Below are 18,527 nucleotides of genomic sequence, written 5' to 3' on the forward strand. Positions count from 1 at the left end.
GTTTTAGCCTCCAGGCGCAGCAGTTAGAGTGCAGTACTGCAGGCCACTTTAGCCGACTGTGTTCAGCAAGTCAGTGGTTCAAATCTCACCGGCTCAAGGTTGACTCAACCTTCCATCCTTCTGGAGTAGGTAAAATGAGGACTCAGATTGTTGGGGGCAATGTAAATATATATATATATATATAGGTCTTTGGTTGTTCGGGTTTTCTCCCGCGTAAAATTGGAAGTGTCTTGGCAACGTTTCGACGAAGTCACATTCGTCATCTTCAGGCTGGTGTTTTTAGCTTCTTGCTTTGAGCAGCAATGTGTGGTTTTAGCTGTTTCTTCCTTTTAACTGCCAGTGGGGGTATGAACTGATTGGGTGGGAGCTTGGCTGTGTTCTGATTGGGTGGAGGTGTGTTCTGAATGGTTAGGGGCTTGGCTGTGCTCTGATTGGCTGGGGGAGTGTTCTGTTTGGTTGTGCTCAGGTTAGTCTGAGTTGCAGAGGGGTTTAAGATTTTGGGGTTAGGGAGTCGTTTGTCAATAAGGGCAGGTTTCCAAATGGCTGGTAGGCGGGAGGTAAACCTCAGAAAACATATATATATATATATATATATTGTCCAAATAACGATCACCAAGAGAATATCTATAAAAATAGAAATTTAATCCACCAAGCTTTCGTCAAATACACTTGACATCGTCAGGGTTAAAAGGCAAACTACGGGGGAGTCTTATATACAGTTGTTTAATGCCTGTTTCCGGCTCCTGGAGCGCGTCATAGGCCCCAGCTGATCGGGCTGAGTCCTAAGCATACGCCCCACGTCAGCATCTATCTCCGTTCCATGGTTAGTTTGAGTTCGATCATATGTTGCTTCGTTAGTTGTTAACGGGTTGGAAGCCCAAGTCCTTTTTCCTTCCCTATTCGTAACCCCTCCACCATCCCAGACATCACTTCCCTTTGTGAGCGGGGGTAGGCAATTATCCACACTGCCTTCAATATCACTACATGCCCCAAGGCTGCTTTGATCCTGTTTTCCTATCTCCCGGGATTGTAACACAAGCTCATAGTCCCCCCCCATGCTATTCCTCCTCCCCTCCTTTTTCCCGTAGGTTCTCCTGAGCGGTCTGCTGTTCGTTTCCACGCTCTCTCTCTTGCGCGCAGTCGCGATGTTTCTTGCCGTTGTTCCGTTATCAGTGCTTCGTTGTTCCGTCCATTGTTGGAGAGCACTACTGCCGTTCATCCCCAATTCTCCGTTCTCACTCCGTATAGTGCTCCTCCCCTTTAACTGCAATCGCTGTTTTGTCTCGCAACTTGGTGTTGGGAGTATCCGAGGGGGATGCATTCTTCTACTCGACTGTGACCGGGTTGTCATGGTGTGTGTGGTGCGTGTGGTAATATCCTCAACGGGGGGTTCGTCCTCGGTCTCGTCATCTTGGTTGAGCTTGGTTATATTCCGTTTTTCTTTCAGTTCATCGGGCTCTACTCCATCTCCATTCCGTCCCACCAATGATCCGTTCTCTATGGGTCGTGGCGCACTCAGCCACAGTTGCTTGCTGGAATCAGTCTGTTGTTGATCCGTGAGAGGGGAGCTGTCAGTGAGAGGGGAGCTGTTTTTATTTCTAAATATATATATATATATATATATAATATATATATATATATATATATATATATATATATATATACACATTGCTTACTGGTGTACACCGCTTAGAGAGTGCTTGCACTTAAAGCGGTATATAAGTCTCATCAATCAATCAATCAATCTATCATCTTTGTTGCTGTGTTCTGCAGTCTTTCCAAAGTCTCAACATCTTTTCTACAATGTAGTGACCAAAGCTGTATGCAGTGCTCCAGATGTGGTCTTACCAAGGCCTTATAAAGTGGTATTCATGTGATCTTGACACTGTGCCTCTGTTTATGCAACCAAGGATTGCATTAGATTGTTTGGCTGCTGCCGCACACGGCTGGCTCATCTTAAAGCAATCATTCTGGGAGACAATCTTGTCACCAAACACCGAAATAGACATGCTGCTGTCCTTAAATGCAGCAATTTGCTTTGATTGACTTCTTGCATAAGGCGTCATTCATAAATAAACTGGGACTGAGGCAACAGCTCAAAAGCGTAACGAGCAGGTCCAGGGCGAGGCGCGCAGGTTTCCGGGGGCGAAGAGGGTGATGGGAGGAACAAAGGGGGAAATGAAACGGGGATCTTTTCCTTCAGAGCTCTCCTCCTGGTGGGGCTGCTCCTGAGCATGCGAAAGCTGCAGCTGATCCAAGCCCGGTGGTTTTCCTGCCTTCCCTGGAAGGCTCCCACTGTTGCTGTCCTGGTTGCCTGTGGCTGCTGCCGAATGCGGTTCAAGATGCAAAGACGGTCCCCCCTCTGAGGCCCTGGGTGGCCCCACTTGAGGGACCACCCACTCCCGTCTTCACACAGTCGGGGCAGGGGTGTCAGCAAGCCGAGGTGTTGGCTGCAATGATACAAAGCCCTGCCTTTCGTTGCACAATGGTGGCCTCCATCGTAACCTTGTTTTTCTATCCTCAGTAGGGTGCCCTGAATAGAGTGGGGCCAACTCCCTCCAGGTGGCCCCATCTGAGAATGCCATGGGGGGGCCTCTGGAAGGGGGCAGTCACTGCTCCCCCCTTGGCAGCTGCCTCCCTCCTCCCACCCAGCCCAGGATGGAGGCTTGCTGGGAACGTTGGGGTGCCCTGGTGACAAAGGGGTTGCTTTCCTTGGGCCCTTCCGGGTGGGTTTACTCACGGTATTTGTTTGGGGGGCTTTTATAAATGCTGTTTTTGATGCTGGCCTGCTGGCACACTTCCAGAATGGCCAACGCATAAAAAAAATACACTGAATAAATGCACATTTTAAAATGCTGAGAAATGACTTAAAATGGAAAGACCGAAGGGTCCCTGCTCTTCCCCTAAGCCACCCCAAAGGGAGAAGGATCCCGGCTCCCTAATTATTGGGGGCTGCCCCGGTTCCCAGCCTTTCCAAGGATTGGGGGGGGCTCTTCATTTCTCAGGGTTTCCTGGTCTCCCCCAGGAGGGTCCCCGTGCTTGGAGGGCAGCCCCGGCCTCTCGGATGCCCGGGAGAGCCCCAAATCCCGCTCCCATCGGGGACGGCCTCTCGGGAGACCCCCCTCCTCGCAGGGGCGATGCGTGGCCCGACCGGGGCGGAGCTGCCTGCTGGGGGTCCGTCCTGGCCCCCGCTCACCCACCCAGCGGGCGCAGGGGGCGCGCGGGGCGGGGGCGCGCAGTGACGAAAAGCCGCCTTGCCGGAGGCCGAACGGGGGGCTGTCGGGGCGGCGGCGGCTTCTGCTGGCGGGCGGACGGACGCGGCGCGAAGCAGCGGCAGGGAAAGCCCGGAGCGACGGAGCGCGGTACCCGTCGGGCGGCCCAGGGAGGCGGGAGGGGCGCCTCTTCTGCGCTAATGCTGGCGGGGGGGGACTGGGGGCGGGAGGAGGGTCGTCTCCCCCCTGCCGGGCGATGGAAGGAAACGCCGGTTCCGGGCCGGGGGGGGAGCTGCAGAATCGCGGCCGCTCTCGGGGTCCCTCTCCTCCGCAGCCTCCCCCCCCCCGGGGAGCGGCGCCCCGTTGGGGAGGGGGCGGCGGGTTCTTCGGGGAAAGCGGTGGGGGCAGCCCTCCCCCAGCCCCGGTGCTCCTTGGGGGGAGGGGGCCGATCCCTTGACTAGGTCAGAATCTGCGGTGAAATTTGCGTTGGGAGGGGGGGGATCATTTTAAAAGCCTAGCCCAGAAGTTAAGAGCTTGTGGCTCTAAATCGGCTTCGTTGACCGCGGCTTCCCAATAGGCTACACGGAGATGCGTTCACACTTCATGCCAAGCCGCAAGTAAACAAGCCACCATATTTAGGTTGCATTAAAAAAACCCCATCCGAGTCAGACCTTAGCAGACAGGTGAGCCTCCCTGCAGCCGAAGGGCAGTCAGTCAGCCTGCAGGACCAAGATCAGGTGAACTGCTAGTAACGCCTCGTCCTCCTTCGGTGCCCTTGGAACTCGGCATCCAATTCTGATCACCAGGATAGGGGGAAAAAAAGACCCCGAGGCCCTAGAAATAGCGCAGAGAACAAAGGACGGAGGCTAAAACCTATGATGAAGAACAGTTGCAGGAATTGGGTTTGGCCAGCCTAGAAGAAAGAAGGGCCAGGGGTGACAGAGAGCCCCCTCCCAGTATCTAATGGACTGCTGCAAAGAGGCGGAGGGTCACCCTGTTTCTCCAAAGGCAGGGCAAGAAGCAATGGAGAGAAGCAGCCGGGAACTAAGGAGACACGTCCTGATAGAAAATTGACCAGTGGAACAACCTGCCTCCAGAGGTTGTGGGTGCTGCATCACTGGAAGTTTTCCAGAAGAGGCTGGACAGCCACTTGTCTGGGATGGTGTGGGGGGGGGTCTCCCGTTTCAGCAGGGGGCTGGACCACCCCTCCTCCAAGGTCCCTTTTCCAACTCCGTTATTCTGAATATCCTTGTCTGATGGGAAACCGGATAGCTCCAGATTGTTTCCCGAGGCAAACCAAGGGCTGCCAGTCTCCAAGCAACAGCAGCCCTCAGAGAAACTCCGGGCTTTCTGGGTTAAATCTAAACGCAGAGGCCCCCAGGCAGCCCTGGCCAGGTTCTCCTCTGACAAGACCCCTCTCTCCCTTTGATTTTGCAGATCCGGCCCACTTCCTGGAGACCATGAGGGTGAAGTGCAGCCCAGCCGTCTGTTGGACTCTCCTCTTCCTGCTGGCCATTTTCATGGACAGCGTGGCCTGCAAAGGGGGCCGGGGTGGAGCTCGGGGGTCAGCCCGGGGGAGTGCGCGGGGCACCTCCCGGCGGTCCAAGCCCGCGCCCCGTTACAGATCCTCAGGGACAGCCCTGCGCGTGGCAGCGGCTGCTGCTGCAGGAGGAGCTGCGGCTGCCGCTGCGGCGGCCGGGATGAGCATGGCGGGGCAGGACAGCCCCGAATACGGGGAGATGCAGCCCAGGAACAACACCGCAAGGAGCACTCACAACCCCCAGCCCTGGCCCCTCCTCTGCGTCTCGGCCTCCCTCTGGTGTGTGGCCCTGGTGCCTCGGGCCCTCTGACGTTCAGAGCCTCTGGTGGGCGGCCTCTCACCCTGAGCTCCCCACAAGCGATCTGGGGGGGCTGAGTCTCCCTACCACGATTTACTCAACGGTGCCAAAATACATTACAACCCACTCCTGTCCTGGCTGGTTTCCCCAGTTTTTACTTATTTATTGAGACTGCCATCCTAAAGTCAATCCAAAGGGGGGAGGGGAGAGAATGGTTACTTAATGGTCGGTGTCTGCTGGTGGACATTCTGAGATGTGGCATCCCTGCCCACTCTACGTGGACCGTATTCAAATTCTTCATGCAGCTCTTTTCTAACGATTAAGACATAAAGGCCTTCAGACCTTCTGCCAAGAATTTATTGCTACTTTTATACAGTGGATCTCCAGGGAACAATCTCTCCCTCCGGTGCCTTGGAGAGCAAAGGAGCTTGACTTCAGAGTCATTCCATGTCAGATCCACCCAGACGGATGCGCAGAAGTCGGTGTGGCAACACAGAGAACGTGCTGGACATGGAAGAGTCCGACTCAAGTCGGACTCAACTATGTGCAATTTCTGGCTACTCATTCCTCTTGAGGCCAATTTATAGATCACCAGGTAGATGGGAGGCTCAAGTGAGGGGACAATATCTTGTCTCCTATCTTGAGCAACTAAGAAAAGCTGAATATTATCAGTTGTATCATGTTCAAGGCTACTATTGAAAAAAATCGTTTCCTTATCCTCCTCTAACTGAGAGAGTTTGGTATGTAACACGTGGCTCTTCTTTTGGCCAAAACCGAGAGAAGCCAAACGTGTAATACACAACACTCTTCTTGCATTGTGTTTTGAACTGGCCGAAGGGGGCAATTGCTGTATTGGTGCAAACATCCAAATTGCTCGGAGGCAGCCACGTCCTCCAAGTAGACAGAAGAAGGGGATGGTCAAGGGCAGAAAGGGTTGGGATGGGCATTGACCTGGACAGGCTGCCATTTTTGTTGTTGTTCTTGTTGTTGTCATTAACGTGGTTTTAATTTCCTGTGGAAAATCTTCTCAAATGCCTTTGCAGCAGCTGGAAGATTCTGAAAACGTCTATTCTCCTTTTGGCTGGGATATTTCTGCCCTCAAAGTCCAGTAAAAAATCATTTTGGGGAAGCAGCTAATTGGGTCGGCCACGTCCCTTCAACCAGACCGCCATGTTTTTGAAAACGTGCCAGAGTTTTCAGAAATTCAGTAGGGAGATTCAATAAACAGCTTTGCATAGTTGATATGACATTTGCTGCCCTCAGATATTACGAAGGCTCTTGAGATGATTATAAAATGGATGAGACAAATTTGTGGAGCTATTAGACTTGAAAGCCAGGCATTCTGAATTGCGTACAAGAGATGGGCAGCTGTGAGAGAGGAGGCAAGGCAGCTTTCCCTGGACACAAGCTTTCCCGATGCAGCCGAATGGATACTGGGTCACAGAGAATGCTGCTCTGAATAGACCTTTGCCCTGATTTATCTCATTCATCAACTCCAAAATGTTTAAGAACTTTTCCATGCATTTCAACGCCTGTGATGTCTGGGTGCAAAGAGAACTAGGAATGGTTCCTGACGTTCATTTATCTGCTGGTGTTCAATTCATTTAATAAAAGTCACCACAATAGCCTGGTCTGTACGTATGATATTTTGGATTCTGAGGTTCTGGGGGGAAATGCACAGGTTTTGCTTCCAATAATGAGGGGGTGAAGACGTTGCAGCAAATGTAAACTTTTTTTTGCACTGGATGGTGCGTATGTTTGTGCCTCTGGGTCAGCTTTTGACTCCCGGGGAGCGTCCGGACTCCTCCCTGCAGTTGCAGAAGTGCTTTGCCACTCTGATGCGACAGCCTTTCTGCACTGGGGACCGGTACTCCGCTTATGATGCCAAGATCCTTTCTACAATCCGTACGCTCAGCCAGGCGTCCCTTGTGCCACCACAGGGCTCGGATGTCTGTGGAGACTCTCAATCATCCAGGTCACAGTGGTCCCACAGGTGCTTTTCCAAAAGACAAATGGACCTTCTTGGTTTTTTCCCTTGAAAATGTTTTGTTTCTTATCTAAGAAGTTTCTTCATTTCAGAGGTCCAGAACTGAAGAAGCTTCTTGGATTAGAAGTGAAACATCCTCAAGGGAAAAAAACGCGAAAGTCCAGTTGCCTCCAGAAAAATGATGGGGCAGTGCTTTGATCTTCCCAGCTGCAGTGGAGGGAGCCAAAGGGCCTTATCCCCCCCCCCCCGCATTCATACAGAAGAGGCCCCCGGAGACGGCCTGTCTTCTGACAGCTGTTGGATGACAGGAGCCAGAACCGGAGTCATCAGGAGCATTCTGAGTTATTCTTGGCAGAGAAAAATCAGTCGTGTCTGTCTCAACTTGGATTCCGACTTTGAGGAAGGACCCTGGGATGTGACTTCAGCAACTGCTTGTCAGGATATTTTGAATATTTGGGGGGGATTTGTACATTTTGAAGATGTGTACAGGAAGTATCATGAGATGAAAGCCGCCATCTGTTTTATGCAACCTTTATAGTATTTCGCCGTTGATTAGAAGAGCGTGTATTGGCCTCTGCCTTGAAAAAGACAATCAAAAAGCTGACTTGATGCAAATTAAGACTTTTATCAGAGATAAAAAGGGCTGCAATTTGGAAAATAGAATAATAGAGTCAGAAGGGACCTTGGAGGTCTTCTAGTCCAACCCCCTGCTCAAGCAGGAGACCCTATACTGTTTGGGACAAATGGCTGTCCAGTCTCTTCTTGACAACCTCTGGAGGGAAGCTGTTGCCCTGGTTAATTGTTCTCCCTGTCAGAAAATTCCTCCTTAGTTCTAGGCTGCTTCTCTCTTTGATTAGTTTCCATCTGTTATTTCTTGTCCTGCCTTCTGGTGCTTTGGGGAACAGGTTGACCCCCTCCCCTCTTCTTTGTGGCAGCCCCTCAGATATTGGAACACTGCTCTCTCCTTCAGGAGTCACTTTACATGTTCAATTCATTGTTTTATCCTTTTTGTCTTCTGCATGCTTGATGGAGTTGTGCTGTTTTTTCTTCCTTCGCAAGAGGGAAGTTGGTGCGATAGCCATGGAAGAGCAAAGTTAAATTGTTTATTCATAATATCCAAAAAGGGAAGCCAAAACTATGGGACACAGCTCTGTTACAAAACATGGAATAGCAATCATTTAACTTGCAACAACGTATTAATTTCATTTTAAAATAGTAGCATTTGTGAACCATGGCTTATGTGGTTTGAATCAAAGCAATGCAATCTGCTTCATTTTTTTTTAAATAGGAGATAAACAATAGATCTCTCCAGCTATTGCTCTGCCATCCAAGACAAGCTGGTGCCCATGCCCTGAAGATACGGGATGGAGGATTGGAAAATAGATGTGAAATGATCTAGGATTAGCGATGAAAAAGTCCAGGGGGAGACCCTCCCAAGGGAAGCTTGCATAACCTCTTGCCCCCAAAAGGACCGGCTCTAAGAGCCACTTTGATACTGCAAGGCCCGGCCCAGCTGAGCTTCTGAAGAAAGCAAACACCTTCACAAAGCAGCACAGAGAGTTGTCCGTCGCTATATACACAGCTCTAACCCAGAGGTATCAACAAAGTCACACTGGCCTAGCCTTTCTTAAGTGTTGCTCCTACCTCCTGGTCCTGGTAGATCCTTGGAACTTTCCAGAAGAAAACTCCAGAGCAAGGTCACTCAAGGATCTCACTCACTTGATCGAGCATTACTTTCCCCAGAAGCCCTTTACGGAACGTGTAGATAAACTCACAGGCTGCCGCGTTGTAATTGGGGACCGATACATTCACATTCCCTGCCAGAAGAAGGAGAAGCCTCAGCTGGGGGGGGGGAACACCTCCTGTCTCTGGAGGGTCAGGCCCATCTGGTTCCCAAAAGCTGACACTCCCCCGCTCAGCATTCACCCCTGGGCTCCCCCGTGGAATCTGCCCCTCCTGCTCAGAAGCACCCGGCTTCCTAGGGACAGGAGGACAGGACTCACCTGTGCCAGTCAGGACCTGAACTTTTTGCACCTTGCCCAGGTGCCGTGCTATGCTTTTGAGTACACTCCCCACTTCGTCGCAGGGGCCACTCAGCCCGTAACGCTCCACGTAACTGCAGAGTAGGAGGGAGAGGATCCTGAGGCTTGTGGAGGGCGTCCCCCAGGCCCACCCCCGAGCCCAGGGTCCCTCTCACCTGAACTGCTGCTGCTGGTTCAGAATGTAAAGAAGATAATCGGCGATGACCTCCACTCCCACCAGGTGATCGAGGATTGCCCCTGAGCAGAGGAAAAGCAGGCAGACAGTCAGCAGGGCAGGAGAATGTGATGGTCGTCCTGCTGGCAAAGCAGGGCAGACGCCCAAAGAGTTCCAGTCATAGAGGAGACAGCCGGGAAATCAGACTTAAGCTGGATGCTAATTTGGAGAGGATGCAACACACCTGAACTCCACAGACATCAAGCAAACCCTGCAGAAACTAGGCTCCCAGGGCTGCGGAAACAGCAAACAGTATGAGCCGAGGTGGCGCAGCAGTTAGAGTGCAGTACTGCAGGCCACTTTAGCTGACTGTGTTCAGCAGGTCAGCAGTTCAAATCTCACCGGCTCAAGGTTGACTCAGCCTTCCATCCTTCCGGGGTAGGTAAAATGAGGACCCAGATTGTTGGGGACAATGTAAATATATATATATACATTGCTTACTGGTGTACACCGCTTAGAGAGTGCTTGCACTTAAAGCGGTATATAAGCCTCATAAATAAATAAATAAATAAATAAATAAATAAATAAAATGTCACCCCATCCTCCACCCTGTAAGTTTCACTCAAGGAAGCGTTAGGCTACCGAAAGGAGCAGAGGGCTGCCCAGAAGCGTCGTGGGGAAAGAGAATTCCAGGTCAAGAGAGCCGGGCAAATCGGTGGCCGACTAGCCTACTTCCTTGGCAACAATCCGACTCTTCTGACTTTCTGGGCTCCTCCAGCAGGGCCCAAGGGCCCCCTCGCCCACCAGCCCCATCGTCTCCGTTTCCAGAAATCCATTTGGCTGCCTGGCCTGCCTTTTCTTCGAGGGCTCAGGACAGCTTCCACGGGGGATATGAGGCGGTGGGAAGGCGGGAGAAGGACCAACCCAACATCTCCCAATGAGGTTTTGTGGTTGAGGGTGAACTTGAATCTAGTTCTCTCGAATCCGGTCCAAGTCCTTAAATCTGATTTATTTATTAAATGTGTATGCTCCCCAACTCTCTACCTAGCAGCTCTTGGACAGCTTAAGATACTCTAAATAACAGAAGACAACAATTATAGGAATCAAACCTTAAACCATCAGGCATTAAAAACTAAAACCTTAACATTAATGTTAAAATAACTAAAAACTAAGGCGTAGATGGGGTGGAAGTGAGATATATTGTGCTGGCCTACCAGCCACCTCCCAAATGGGGTGCCCCACATTGGCCCCACATTGTAAGACCACACCGAGTCCTCTCACCACATAGCGCCAGCTTCAGCCCTGTCTCAACGGACTCAATTTGAGGAGACAGCACCCCAGGAGTATCCAGCAAGTACATGAGGGGCTTTTCAGACACCTGGAGTAAGAAGATATCAGATTCAGATTTACAATCTCAAAAGCTGCCCCAGAGAATCACGGGACACGACGGTTTGCTCTGTGTTTAAGAGATGACTGAAGACATCAATTTCCTTTGCGTTTTTGGAATTACCCACCATGACCAGTAAGAGCAACCAACTTTTAGGCCTGAAACAGGATTAAACTCTCAGCATTTAGAATCTTCAATCACTACATCAAAGTGGGTCTCAGGACATAAGGCACCATTGTTTGAGACCTATTGCTTTAAAAACAGTTATAATGCAGAAACTGGTTACCAGATTTGATTGCAATTCTTTATTTCCATGAAAGCCTGAAATATAGGCCCAATTTAATCTTAAAATTATATAGACATGCACCTCTAGGTCCAAGGTGTTGGGACTATGCCACGCTATTAATCTCCACTATCCCTTCCAGATAGTCCTCTCTAATGGGAAGGAAACAAGAAGCCACTCAACTAAGAACATCAACCCTACCATTGGTCAGTGGCAAGAGAGAAGATGGAGGAGAAACAGGGTGCATCTACTAAACTTTGTTGAAAATGACCAGCTCTTTCGGACACCCTCTGCCTTGCCCTGTATTCAAGGGTTCGTTACTTAAGAATCAATATTTCAGATAAGAACCCAAATCTGTACATTTGTCTCCATTTGGCACAGAAATCATTGGATTACCTGGATCTTGGTCAGAACCGCTTTGGTTATACCGGGTGCCCCACCAACCGGCGCGGCTTTTCCTTTGTTGCAGGGAAAGAAAGGAAGAAAAAAAAACACAATTATGTGCATTGAAGATGGCAGCGCTTAGCATCTTCCGTTGTCACTGTCTGAGGAACTAACTCTCCCTTTGCTTTAGGTCAGTAACTGACCACGACCAGAAGCGGAACTTGGCTCCTGAGGTCAACCCCGTTATCCATTTCTTCCAAGCAGGGATGCCCATCCCGCGTGTCCGAATGTCAAGACTGTTTTTTCCACCACTGCTGGATAGACTTCTGAAAAACTGCAGCACTCCAACAGCTCTTGCCTTGGCTTCCAAGAACTTACTTTAAAAACTGGGTTTTTAAAGAAGTATTTCAAAAGAATTAATCACTAATGTGAAACATTCTGCAAAGTTGAACCAGACCAGCACTGTTTTCAGATTATAACCACGACTGTGTACCAATTCCACTGGATGTTCCATTTAAATGTATCGATTTGTTTGGGATCAGAAGTCACAGGAAATACCTTTTCTGAGGTGAAGCTTTCTCAGTGAATTGATGATTGAGGATTTCCCCACATTTGGCACACCGATTACCATGATGTTGTTATCCACATTCTGGAACCAATAAGAAACAATTGAAAGTAACCTTGAAAACACATTTGGCATGGACCAGAAAGAAAAGAAACAGGGGTGGCAGCCCCAATTGTTGACAGATTCCTACAGAGGGACACATATGGAAACATCCTTCTCAACATCTAGGATCCCATTAACTTCAGGCCAGCGATGGTTGAAACCTGGGGTTGTACCAACCCCAGGAAACATTTCTTCTCTTTTGGGATGCTTATAAGGCTGGAAAGGCGCAACTTACAAAAGCCCACTCTGTATGTGCTGGAGCCTTTGCGCTGAACATCGGTTAGGCATGAACGTCTGTTCTTAATGAAATCTGCATTTCAAAAAGAGATATTCCCAAGTGCTGGAAAAGATGGAAGCCAAAGGGGCTAATACTCAATAATTTGTTAACCTAAAATTTAGAATTTCTCTGAGGAATTTGTTAATAGGCGTATATACTATATAGAGCAAGCATGAGTCCTCTAAAGAAAAGTCTGCTTTGATTCGTTATTCTCTTTGTCCAGGCAATTATTTGTCATTTTATTTAATTTTAGGGAGGAAAATAAAGAAGGATCATCAAGTCCTGCTGACAGGACTAGTGTCATCCTGAATAAAGTGAGCCCGTGATCTTCAGGTTAGGGTTATCTAAAGTTACAGGAGATAGAGAGGGCCAGTTTGGCAGAGTGGTTAAGGCATCAGGCTAGAAACCAGAAGGCTGTGAGTTCTAATCCCACTTTAGGCACAAAGCCAGCTGGGTGAACTTGGGCCAGCCACCTTCTCTCAGCCCTGGAAAGGAGGCCAGGACAAACCACTTCTGGGAAGCCCAGCCAAGAAAGCTGCAGGGCCTTGTCCAGGGTGGTTCTCTCCCCCCCCCTACAGGGGACAATGGAGTGCTAATAAATCCCCCTAAAAATGATCTAGTTCCACACATCAGGAACATTGCCACAGAAAAGAGCAGGATAATCCTTTTTGTTATTAACCAAGTGGTTATTTAAATATGAAGGAAAAGCACAGCAATGTTTTTGTTATTCAGAATGTTCACTTTAACTCACCTCTGCCCTCTGATAACGCTGACTGTTTTTGATCAGTCCTGTGAGAATGGGAATAAGCTACAATAAAAGAAAAGACAGATTCAGTGGAACTGCAGGTCTGTTTTGCTCTTGGAAGGGGGAAATAAGGCTACATGCCTACTTCTCTTTCTCTCTTTCCCTCCCTCCCCCGTAGCCCTTCTATGAGGTAAAACCGATTAGAGCCAAGGTCAATTATTCATTCATTCATTCAAGAAATGTAAATGGCTGCTCAGCTCCACAATTCCTTTGTACCAACTTTATCCTTCAATGAATAGGGGGAATGGTTCTAGAATAAAGAACTCTCATTGTCCAGCCTCATCATGATAGAATGTAATGTTGCCCGTTGGAATTGTACCTTCTTGATATTTTCATCTGTTAAGCAGTCGGTGAAGACAACGTGCTGCAAACCTTGCTGTTCCAAAAGCTCCAGAATTCTCTAAAAGTACATCAAAGAGATTCACAAGAAGTATTAGTGTGGCTATTATAATTTAGATATATCATAGCCGCCCAGCCTTACTAAATGTATTAGTAAGGCAAGAGGCTAATTAATCTCTTAATTAATCAATAAGGCAAGAGCCTGATGAAGAAGCCAGGTGTTATCAAACAGGCCAAAGCAGACCTGAAATTTGAACATCAGACACAAAATAAAAACAGCAAGAATTCAGATTCCCTACTGCAAAGTTAGCATGAAATGTTTGGCAGGACCAACATTCCTGTCTAAGCTAAAAGAATGACTCCCCCTCCCATATCCTTATTTGGGCGTTTTTCAAACTCTGGTGCAGCCTGCAATGTAAGAGGGAAAACTGACAAGATTCTACTTACTGACTTATGGGTCAGATCTGCCAAATCCATTTTATTCAACACCAACAAATGTGGACGGATGCCCAGGACCTCGTTCAAGACAGGATTCCGCCCGGAAAGCGGAATGTGCATGTACTAAGGAAACCAAGGCCCACAATCCAGATGCACAATAAAGACTGCATTTTAAATGGAAAACGAAGTGGTAGGTGAAGGCAGCACCAGAGCCCAACTCCTACCATTTTCAAATTCGTAACTTGGGAAGGACAGAGGAAATTATAGGCTGGCCAGCTTAATGTCTGTTCTAAACAAAGTGGCAGAAATGGGAGTCAATGGAAGAAAGCAACTACCGCAATCCTATTGAAGAACAGTTTTTGTTCATAGAAAATCAGCATGGATCCCACAAAGGTAAATCCTGCCTCACCAACTTAAAAAGCTGGGGAAACCGTGGAAAAGGGCAGCTGGTGTTTCTAAAAAAAAGGGCTGGAAGTCAGAACTGAACAAAGTGCTTGATTGTGAGCCTATAAACACAGTTTCCTTTCCCAGCAATACGATGTGCTACTTATTGTTTACCAAGGGCACGTTCCCATGACCTGCTCACCCCACTGCTAAGGCAGACCAGGTGTTCTGGTATAGAAGTGATGTTTTGCCCCCCCAGAAATATTGTACGTGGACAATCTAGGGTATCTGGAAGAGGAAGACTGAGATGATGCAGGAGGGGCATGTGATCTGCTTGGCTGCAACTGGGTGGTCTCTGATCCTGCCCATCTGCCTGCTGGGTTTTGTGGCTGTTCTTCAGCTGAGAGACAGCACAACCCACAGCATCTGACAGGAGATGCCTCTCTTGTGGACAGAGCAATGGTGACCACACAGGAAGCCCCCAGAGGATCCGCCCCATGGCATGGCACGGATGGAGCTGGTGTTCGAGAGCAGGAACGGTGTGTGTTCAGGATCCATCTGTTGGGTGCTTTGGGTGGTGCCTCTCAATCCATGCCGTGATCTCTTTCAGACTGAGCGATCAAGGTTCCCATTAGGGAAGAAAAGGGGTCCAAAAATACATTTATGTAGAAACGAGCCTTCCGGTCTCCCATACAGCCAGGCCAGCAGGGGAAGAGCTGGTGGCTGGACGGAAGGAGGCTGGTCAGCGATCTCGAGTGCATCGTCTCAGCAAGACACTTCCATGCACCCCGATTGTTTGCATAGAATAGCCTGAGAATCCTAGGGCTGGAGGGGGCCTTGGAGGTCCTCTAGTCCAGCCCCGAAGGCAGGAGTCCTTACACCACACCGGATGGAATGGCTGCCTTGTGCCAGCATCACCCGGCCGGCCATGAGGCAGAGGCGAAGGCTCGAGTAGAGCGTGCTGGGCCAAAGAGGCTCCACGGACGCGCTGCAAGCGGGGACCTCCTCGCCCTCAAAGCCGCTCTCCTCAGCAAAGCCCCCCCAGCGGGCCCGGCGGAAGGATATGCGGGCGTCGTGCACCTCCAGCAGGCCGTCCACGGCTCGCAGGGTCTTCCTCATGTCCTTCAGCCCTGCGGGAGGAAAGAGGCGTCCTCGTTGCAGCCGCAGCCCCGCCGGAGCAGGAGGCCCCGCGCCCTCCCCGCCCGCCCTCCCCGCCCGTGCCTCGCGCCATGTGCCCGGGGAACCAGCGCGCCACGTCGCGGCCGCCGCACTCGAAGCGCTCCCGCCAGCCGCCTCCCGCCGCCCGCAAAAGAGCCGCCAGCCGCATCCTGCGCCGCCCGGGGACCAAGGCTGCGGGGCCGGCGCGCTCAGATGACGACACCGACCCCCTCGGACGCACCTGGATGACGCCCGCGGACGCCCCGCCCCCACCGGAGGAGGGGCGCTTGTGACGCCACGACGGGGAGGGCGTGGCCGGCGCTCAGTCGCCCAGTCGGGAGGGTGACCGAAGGAGGCGGCGGCGGGCGCTGGGCAGCCGTGGAGCGCGAGGGCGCAGCGGAGGAGCCCCCCGGGGGGGAGGGGGAGGTGAGGCTGCCCTCCGGCGCCCGCGGCCCCACGAGCCTCGGGGGGGTGGCTGACGCGCGTCGTCCCGTGGGCAGGAGCTCGACCCCCCCCACCTGCCCTCCTGGTGGCCCCCCGGAGCGCTGCGAGCCCCCCCAGGCTCTTCCCGGGACGGGGCCGCGGGGAGCAGGAAGCAGCTGGGTGACCTCGGTGCGCTCCCTTCTCTGCCCGGCCCACCTCGCAGGGCTGTTGGGGTGAGGAAAAAGGGGCAGGAGTCCCGGACGAGTCCCTCCCCCCCGCTTGAGTTATCGGCCTGTCTCTCTGTGTCCGTCCGTCTCTGTTCATCTATCTATCCGTCCGTCCATTCCCCCTCTATCTATCTATCTATCCATCCATCCATCCATCCATCCATCTATCTATCCACCTACCCACCCACCTCAAAGGTGGGGCAAAGGCCCATCGTTGTCCCCTCGGGAGACTCCCAGGATTGCAAAATCCCCCTGAGTAACCTCCCCCCTCCCTCCCTCTCTCCAGCCCCCCGGGATGAGCCCCTGCGAGGACAGAGACCCCCTGGCAGGGGCAGCAGCAGCTGAGCTGGATCCAGCCCAGCCCCATCAGGAGCAGGAGGAGGAGGAGGAGCAGCCCATCCTGGAAGATGCCGATCCAGGGCAGCTGTCGCCCGCGCCTGCCGAGGAGGAAGCCGCTCTCCCCAGGGGCCACTGCCAGGCCTGGCTCCTGGCCCCGCTGGAGGACGCCCGGTTCCTCATCTGCTGCACCAACTGGTACTAGCGGCTGCCTGACCGGGCAGCACCCCGGACGGCCTTGGAAAGGCCCAGCGTCCATCCTGAGGCTCCGAGACGCGTCTCTTGACAGGCTCCAGATGGGCGGCTGTTATTAAAACATAGGCAACCGTGACTGGCTTTCCTGGGCACAGGCTGCTTTTGTGCTATTTGCTTGTTTGTGTTTAACTTAATCTTAACTTCCCATATCAATTCCCAGCCGCCACCTGGCAGTGGATGGTGTTGGTAGTGTATTGGACCTGATGGTTGTTGGGTTTTTTTTAGATGTAGGGGCTGATCATCCAGGGCTTTCTAAAATCACCAGGTGTAGATTTTTTCTGCTGCTTTAATTCTGACTATATTTACACTGTGCACTTAAGCATGGCTACCTTAGCTGAATAACAGAAAATTCAACTTTATGGATTTACACATTGTGCCATGTGGGCAATAAACTCTGGGCTGGGTGTGCACAAAACAAACAAAAATGCAGCTGAATGTGCCTTGTGAATACAGCTAAGGTTAGGCTGAGAAATGTAAAAAATGATAGAGCAAATATTTAAGGCACATCTACTCCAAGATTGGAGTTGGAGACCTAACCAAAGACTTTTTGTCCTGCAAAAGGACTGATAAGAAATAACAGGATTCTCATTTTTCTCCAAATGAGAAGAATACGCTCTATAAATATACTCTAAGTCTAAACTTTATTCCGGACACTTTGAAGAATTTGAACCTGGCATAAAAAGACTTTTCTCTCTGCATATTTATAAGTCTGAGTGGACAATGATTATAACTTTTATTATCGTTGTAAGATTAAGCAAAAATGACATTATAAAATATTAAAAAGATGATTAATGAATGTGTGTCACCATCTTACTCCCTACACCACAGTTTTTGAAGCATGTGTCATTGGAATTATGGGACCCACAACTGAGTTTCTGAAAACCAGAATTTCTAACAAGGTTCTGGTTTATAAAATACAATCATGTGAGTTTAGGGAAAAGCAACGAAAGCATATTTCAGATATTAACAGAACATTTTATCGTATTTGACCACATTTTCTTTCAATCAACTTTGCTAGAAGAGTTTACATTGAATGAGAAAAAAGAACGGAGGTCTGTGGACAATATCCTGGGTGACCAAGGCAGCATGTGTGTCTGTGTAAACATTAGGTTGTAAGAACAGGTCTAGAAGGCCTAGTTAATATGTGGAGAGCAGCAAGAAATTTCAATACCAGGAGAAGACCCCAAAAAGCATCCCGGAAGGCAGCAGTCAATCACTGGGTTCATCCTGTTTCTAAGAATACAGAGATCTCCCCCCCCCCCGAAGTCACCAGAGGTTGGAGGGAATGAGCGTAGAGGCTTACAAATGGGTCAGCCACACTGTATTCTAGTAAAGTTACATGGACTTAGCCAATGTGGTTAATTTATGTTCAGGAGGTGACATGAACCCAGAAAATTGGTTTGAGAAAACTATTTGGGAGTGGATAAGCGTGCCATGTAAATGCAAAGAGAGATTCCCAGGCTTTCTGTTCCTATACGGTCATAAAGGCGCAGAACACTTGCTTATAATAACCTGCAGTTTGTACTGGTGAATAAGTACGGCTAATGTTAAATAGAGCTTCACTCAAAACAAATCAGCTTTATAATCCATGAAGATATTTCCAACAGATTGTAGTTACAAAGACCTGGATTCATACAGTGGATTAAGCAACACAGAGACACATACATTGCTCAGCACAGTGTGGGAAGACAACGGAGAACTGACAGATGGGTCTCAGCAGCATACTGGAAGTATTATAAAAAGTGCATTTAATACAGTAGGTGGGCTCGTGCAGAATGCAAATTCATAACTTACCACGTCATCACATTTTGCTTTGTTGATATAACAGACCAAGCTATACGGATTGGATCTTTCATGTAGCCAAGGCCAAATAACTCCCAATATGGTTTTATATACCAATGGCTGAGTAAACCAAAAATTTGCTAATTTGT

General features: G+C 50.0%; 2 protein-coding genes and 1 long non-coding RNA gene across 4 annotated transcripts; 2 read left to right on the plus strand and 1 right to left on the minus strand.

Annotated features, from left to right (window-relative positions):
* Positions 1 to 1,717: 1,717 nt before the first annotated feature.
* On the plus strand, positions 1,718 to 7,088 carry SPRN (shadow of prion protein). Its single transcript, XM_039347647.1, has 2 exons — positions 1,718 to 3,362; positions 4,650 to 7,088. The coding sequence occupies exons 1-2, from the start codon at positions 2,873 to 2,875 to the stop codon at positions 5,060 to 5,062; spliced, it is 903 nt and encodes a 300-aa protein (XP_039203581.1). The 5' UTR covers positions 1,718 to 2,872; the 3' UTR covers positions 5,063 to 7,088.
* Positions 7,089 to 8,120: 1,032 nt separating this feature from the next.
* On the minus strand, positions 8,121 to 15,579 carry MTG1 (mitochondrial ribosome associated GTPase 1). 2 transcript variants are annotated; one of them, XM_039347644.1, is made up of 11 exons: positions 15,419 to 15,578; positions 15,263 to 15,327; positions 13,823 to 13,927; positions 13,356 to 13,436; positions 12,983 to 13,039; positions 11,846 to 11,936; positions 11,300 to 11,361; positions 10,515 to 10,611; positions 9,235 to 9,316; positions 9,041 to 9,153; positions 8,121 to 8,854 (listed from the first exon to the last, which is right to left on the minus strand). In XM_039347644.1, exons 1-11 carry the CDS (start codon positions 15,522 to 15,524, stop codon positions 8,736 to 8,738), a joined length of 978 nt encoding a protein of 325 aa, XP_039203578.1. In that variant the 5' UTR covers positions 15,525 to 15,578; the 3' UTR covers positions 8,121 to 8,735. The 2 variants fall into 2 exon arrangements, with proteins under 2 accessions (XP_039203578.1, XP_039203579.1); XM_039347645.1 differs by lacking the exon at positions 13,823 to 13,927 and having other exon boundaries at positions 15,278 to 15,327; positions 15,419 to 15,579.
* Positions 15,580 to 15,635: 56 nt separating this feature from the next.
* On the plus strand, positions 15,636 to 17,392 carry LOC120309929. The gene is made up of 2 exons (XR_005557225.1): positions 15,636 to 15,781; positions 16,292 to 17,392. It is a non-coding gene; the product is annotated as an uncharacterized LOC120309929 (long non-coding RNA).
* The last annotated feature ends 1,135 nt before the right edge of the window (positions 17,393 to 18,527 follow it).

The sequence above is a fragment of the Crotalus tigris genome, unplaced genomic scaffold, assembly GCF_016545835.1.
Source record: "Crotalus tigris isolate CLP2741 ecotype Arizona unplaced genomic scaffold, ASM1654583v1 scf7180000018097.2503214, whole genome shotgun sequence".
NCBI lineage: Eukaryota > Metazoa > Chordata > Lepidosauria > Squamata > Viperidae > Crotalus > Crotalus tigris.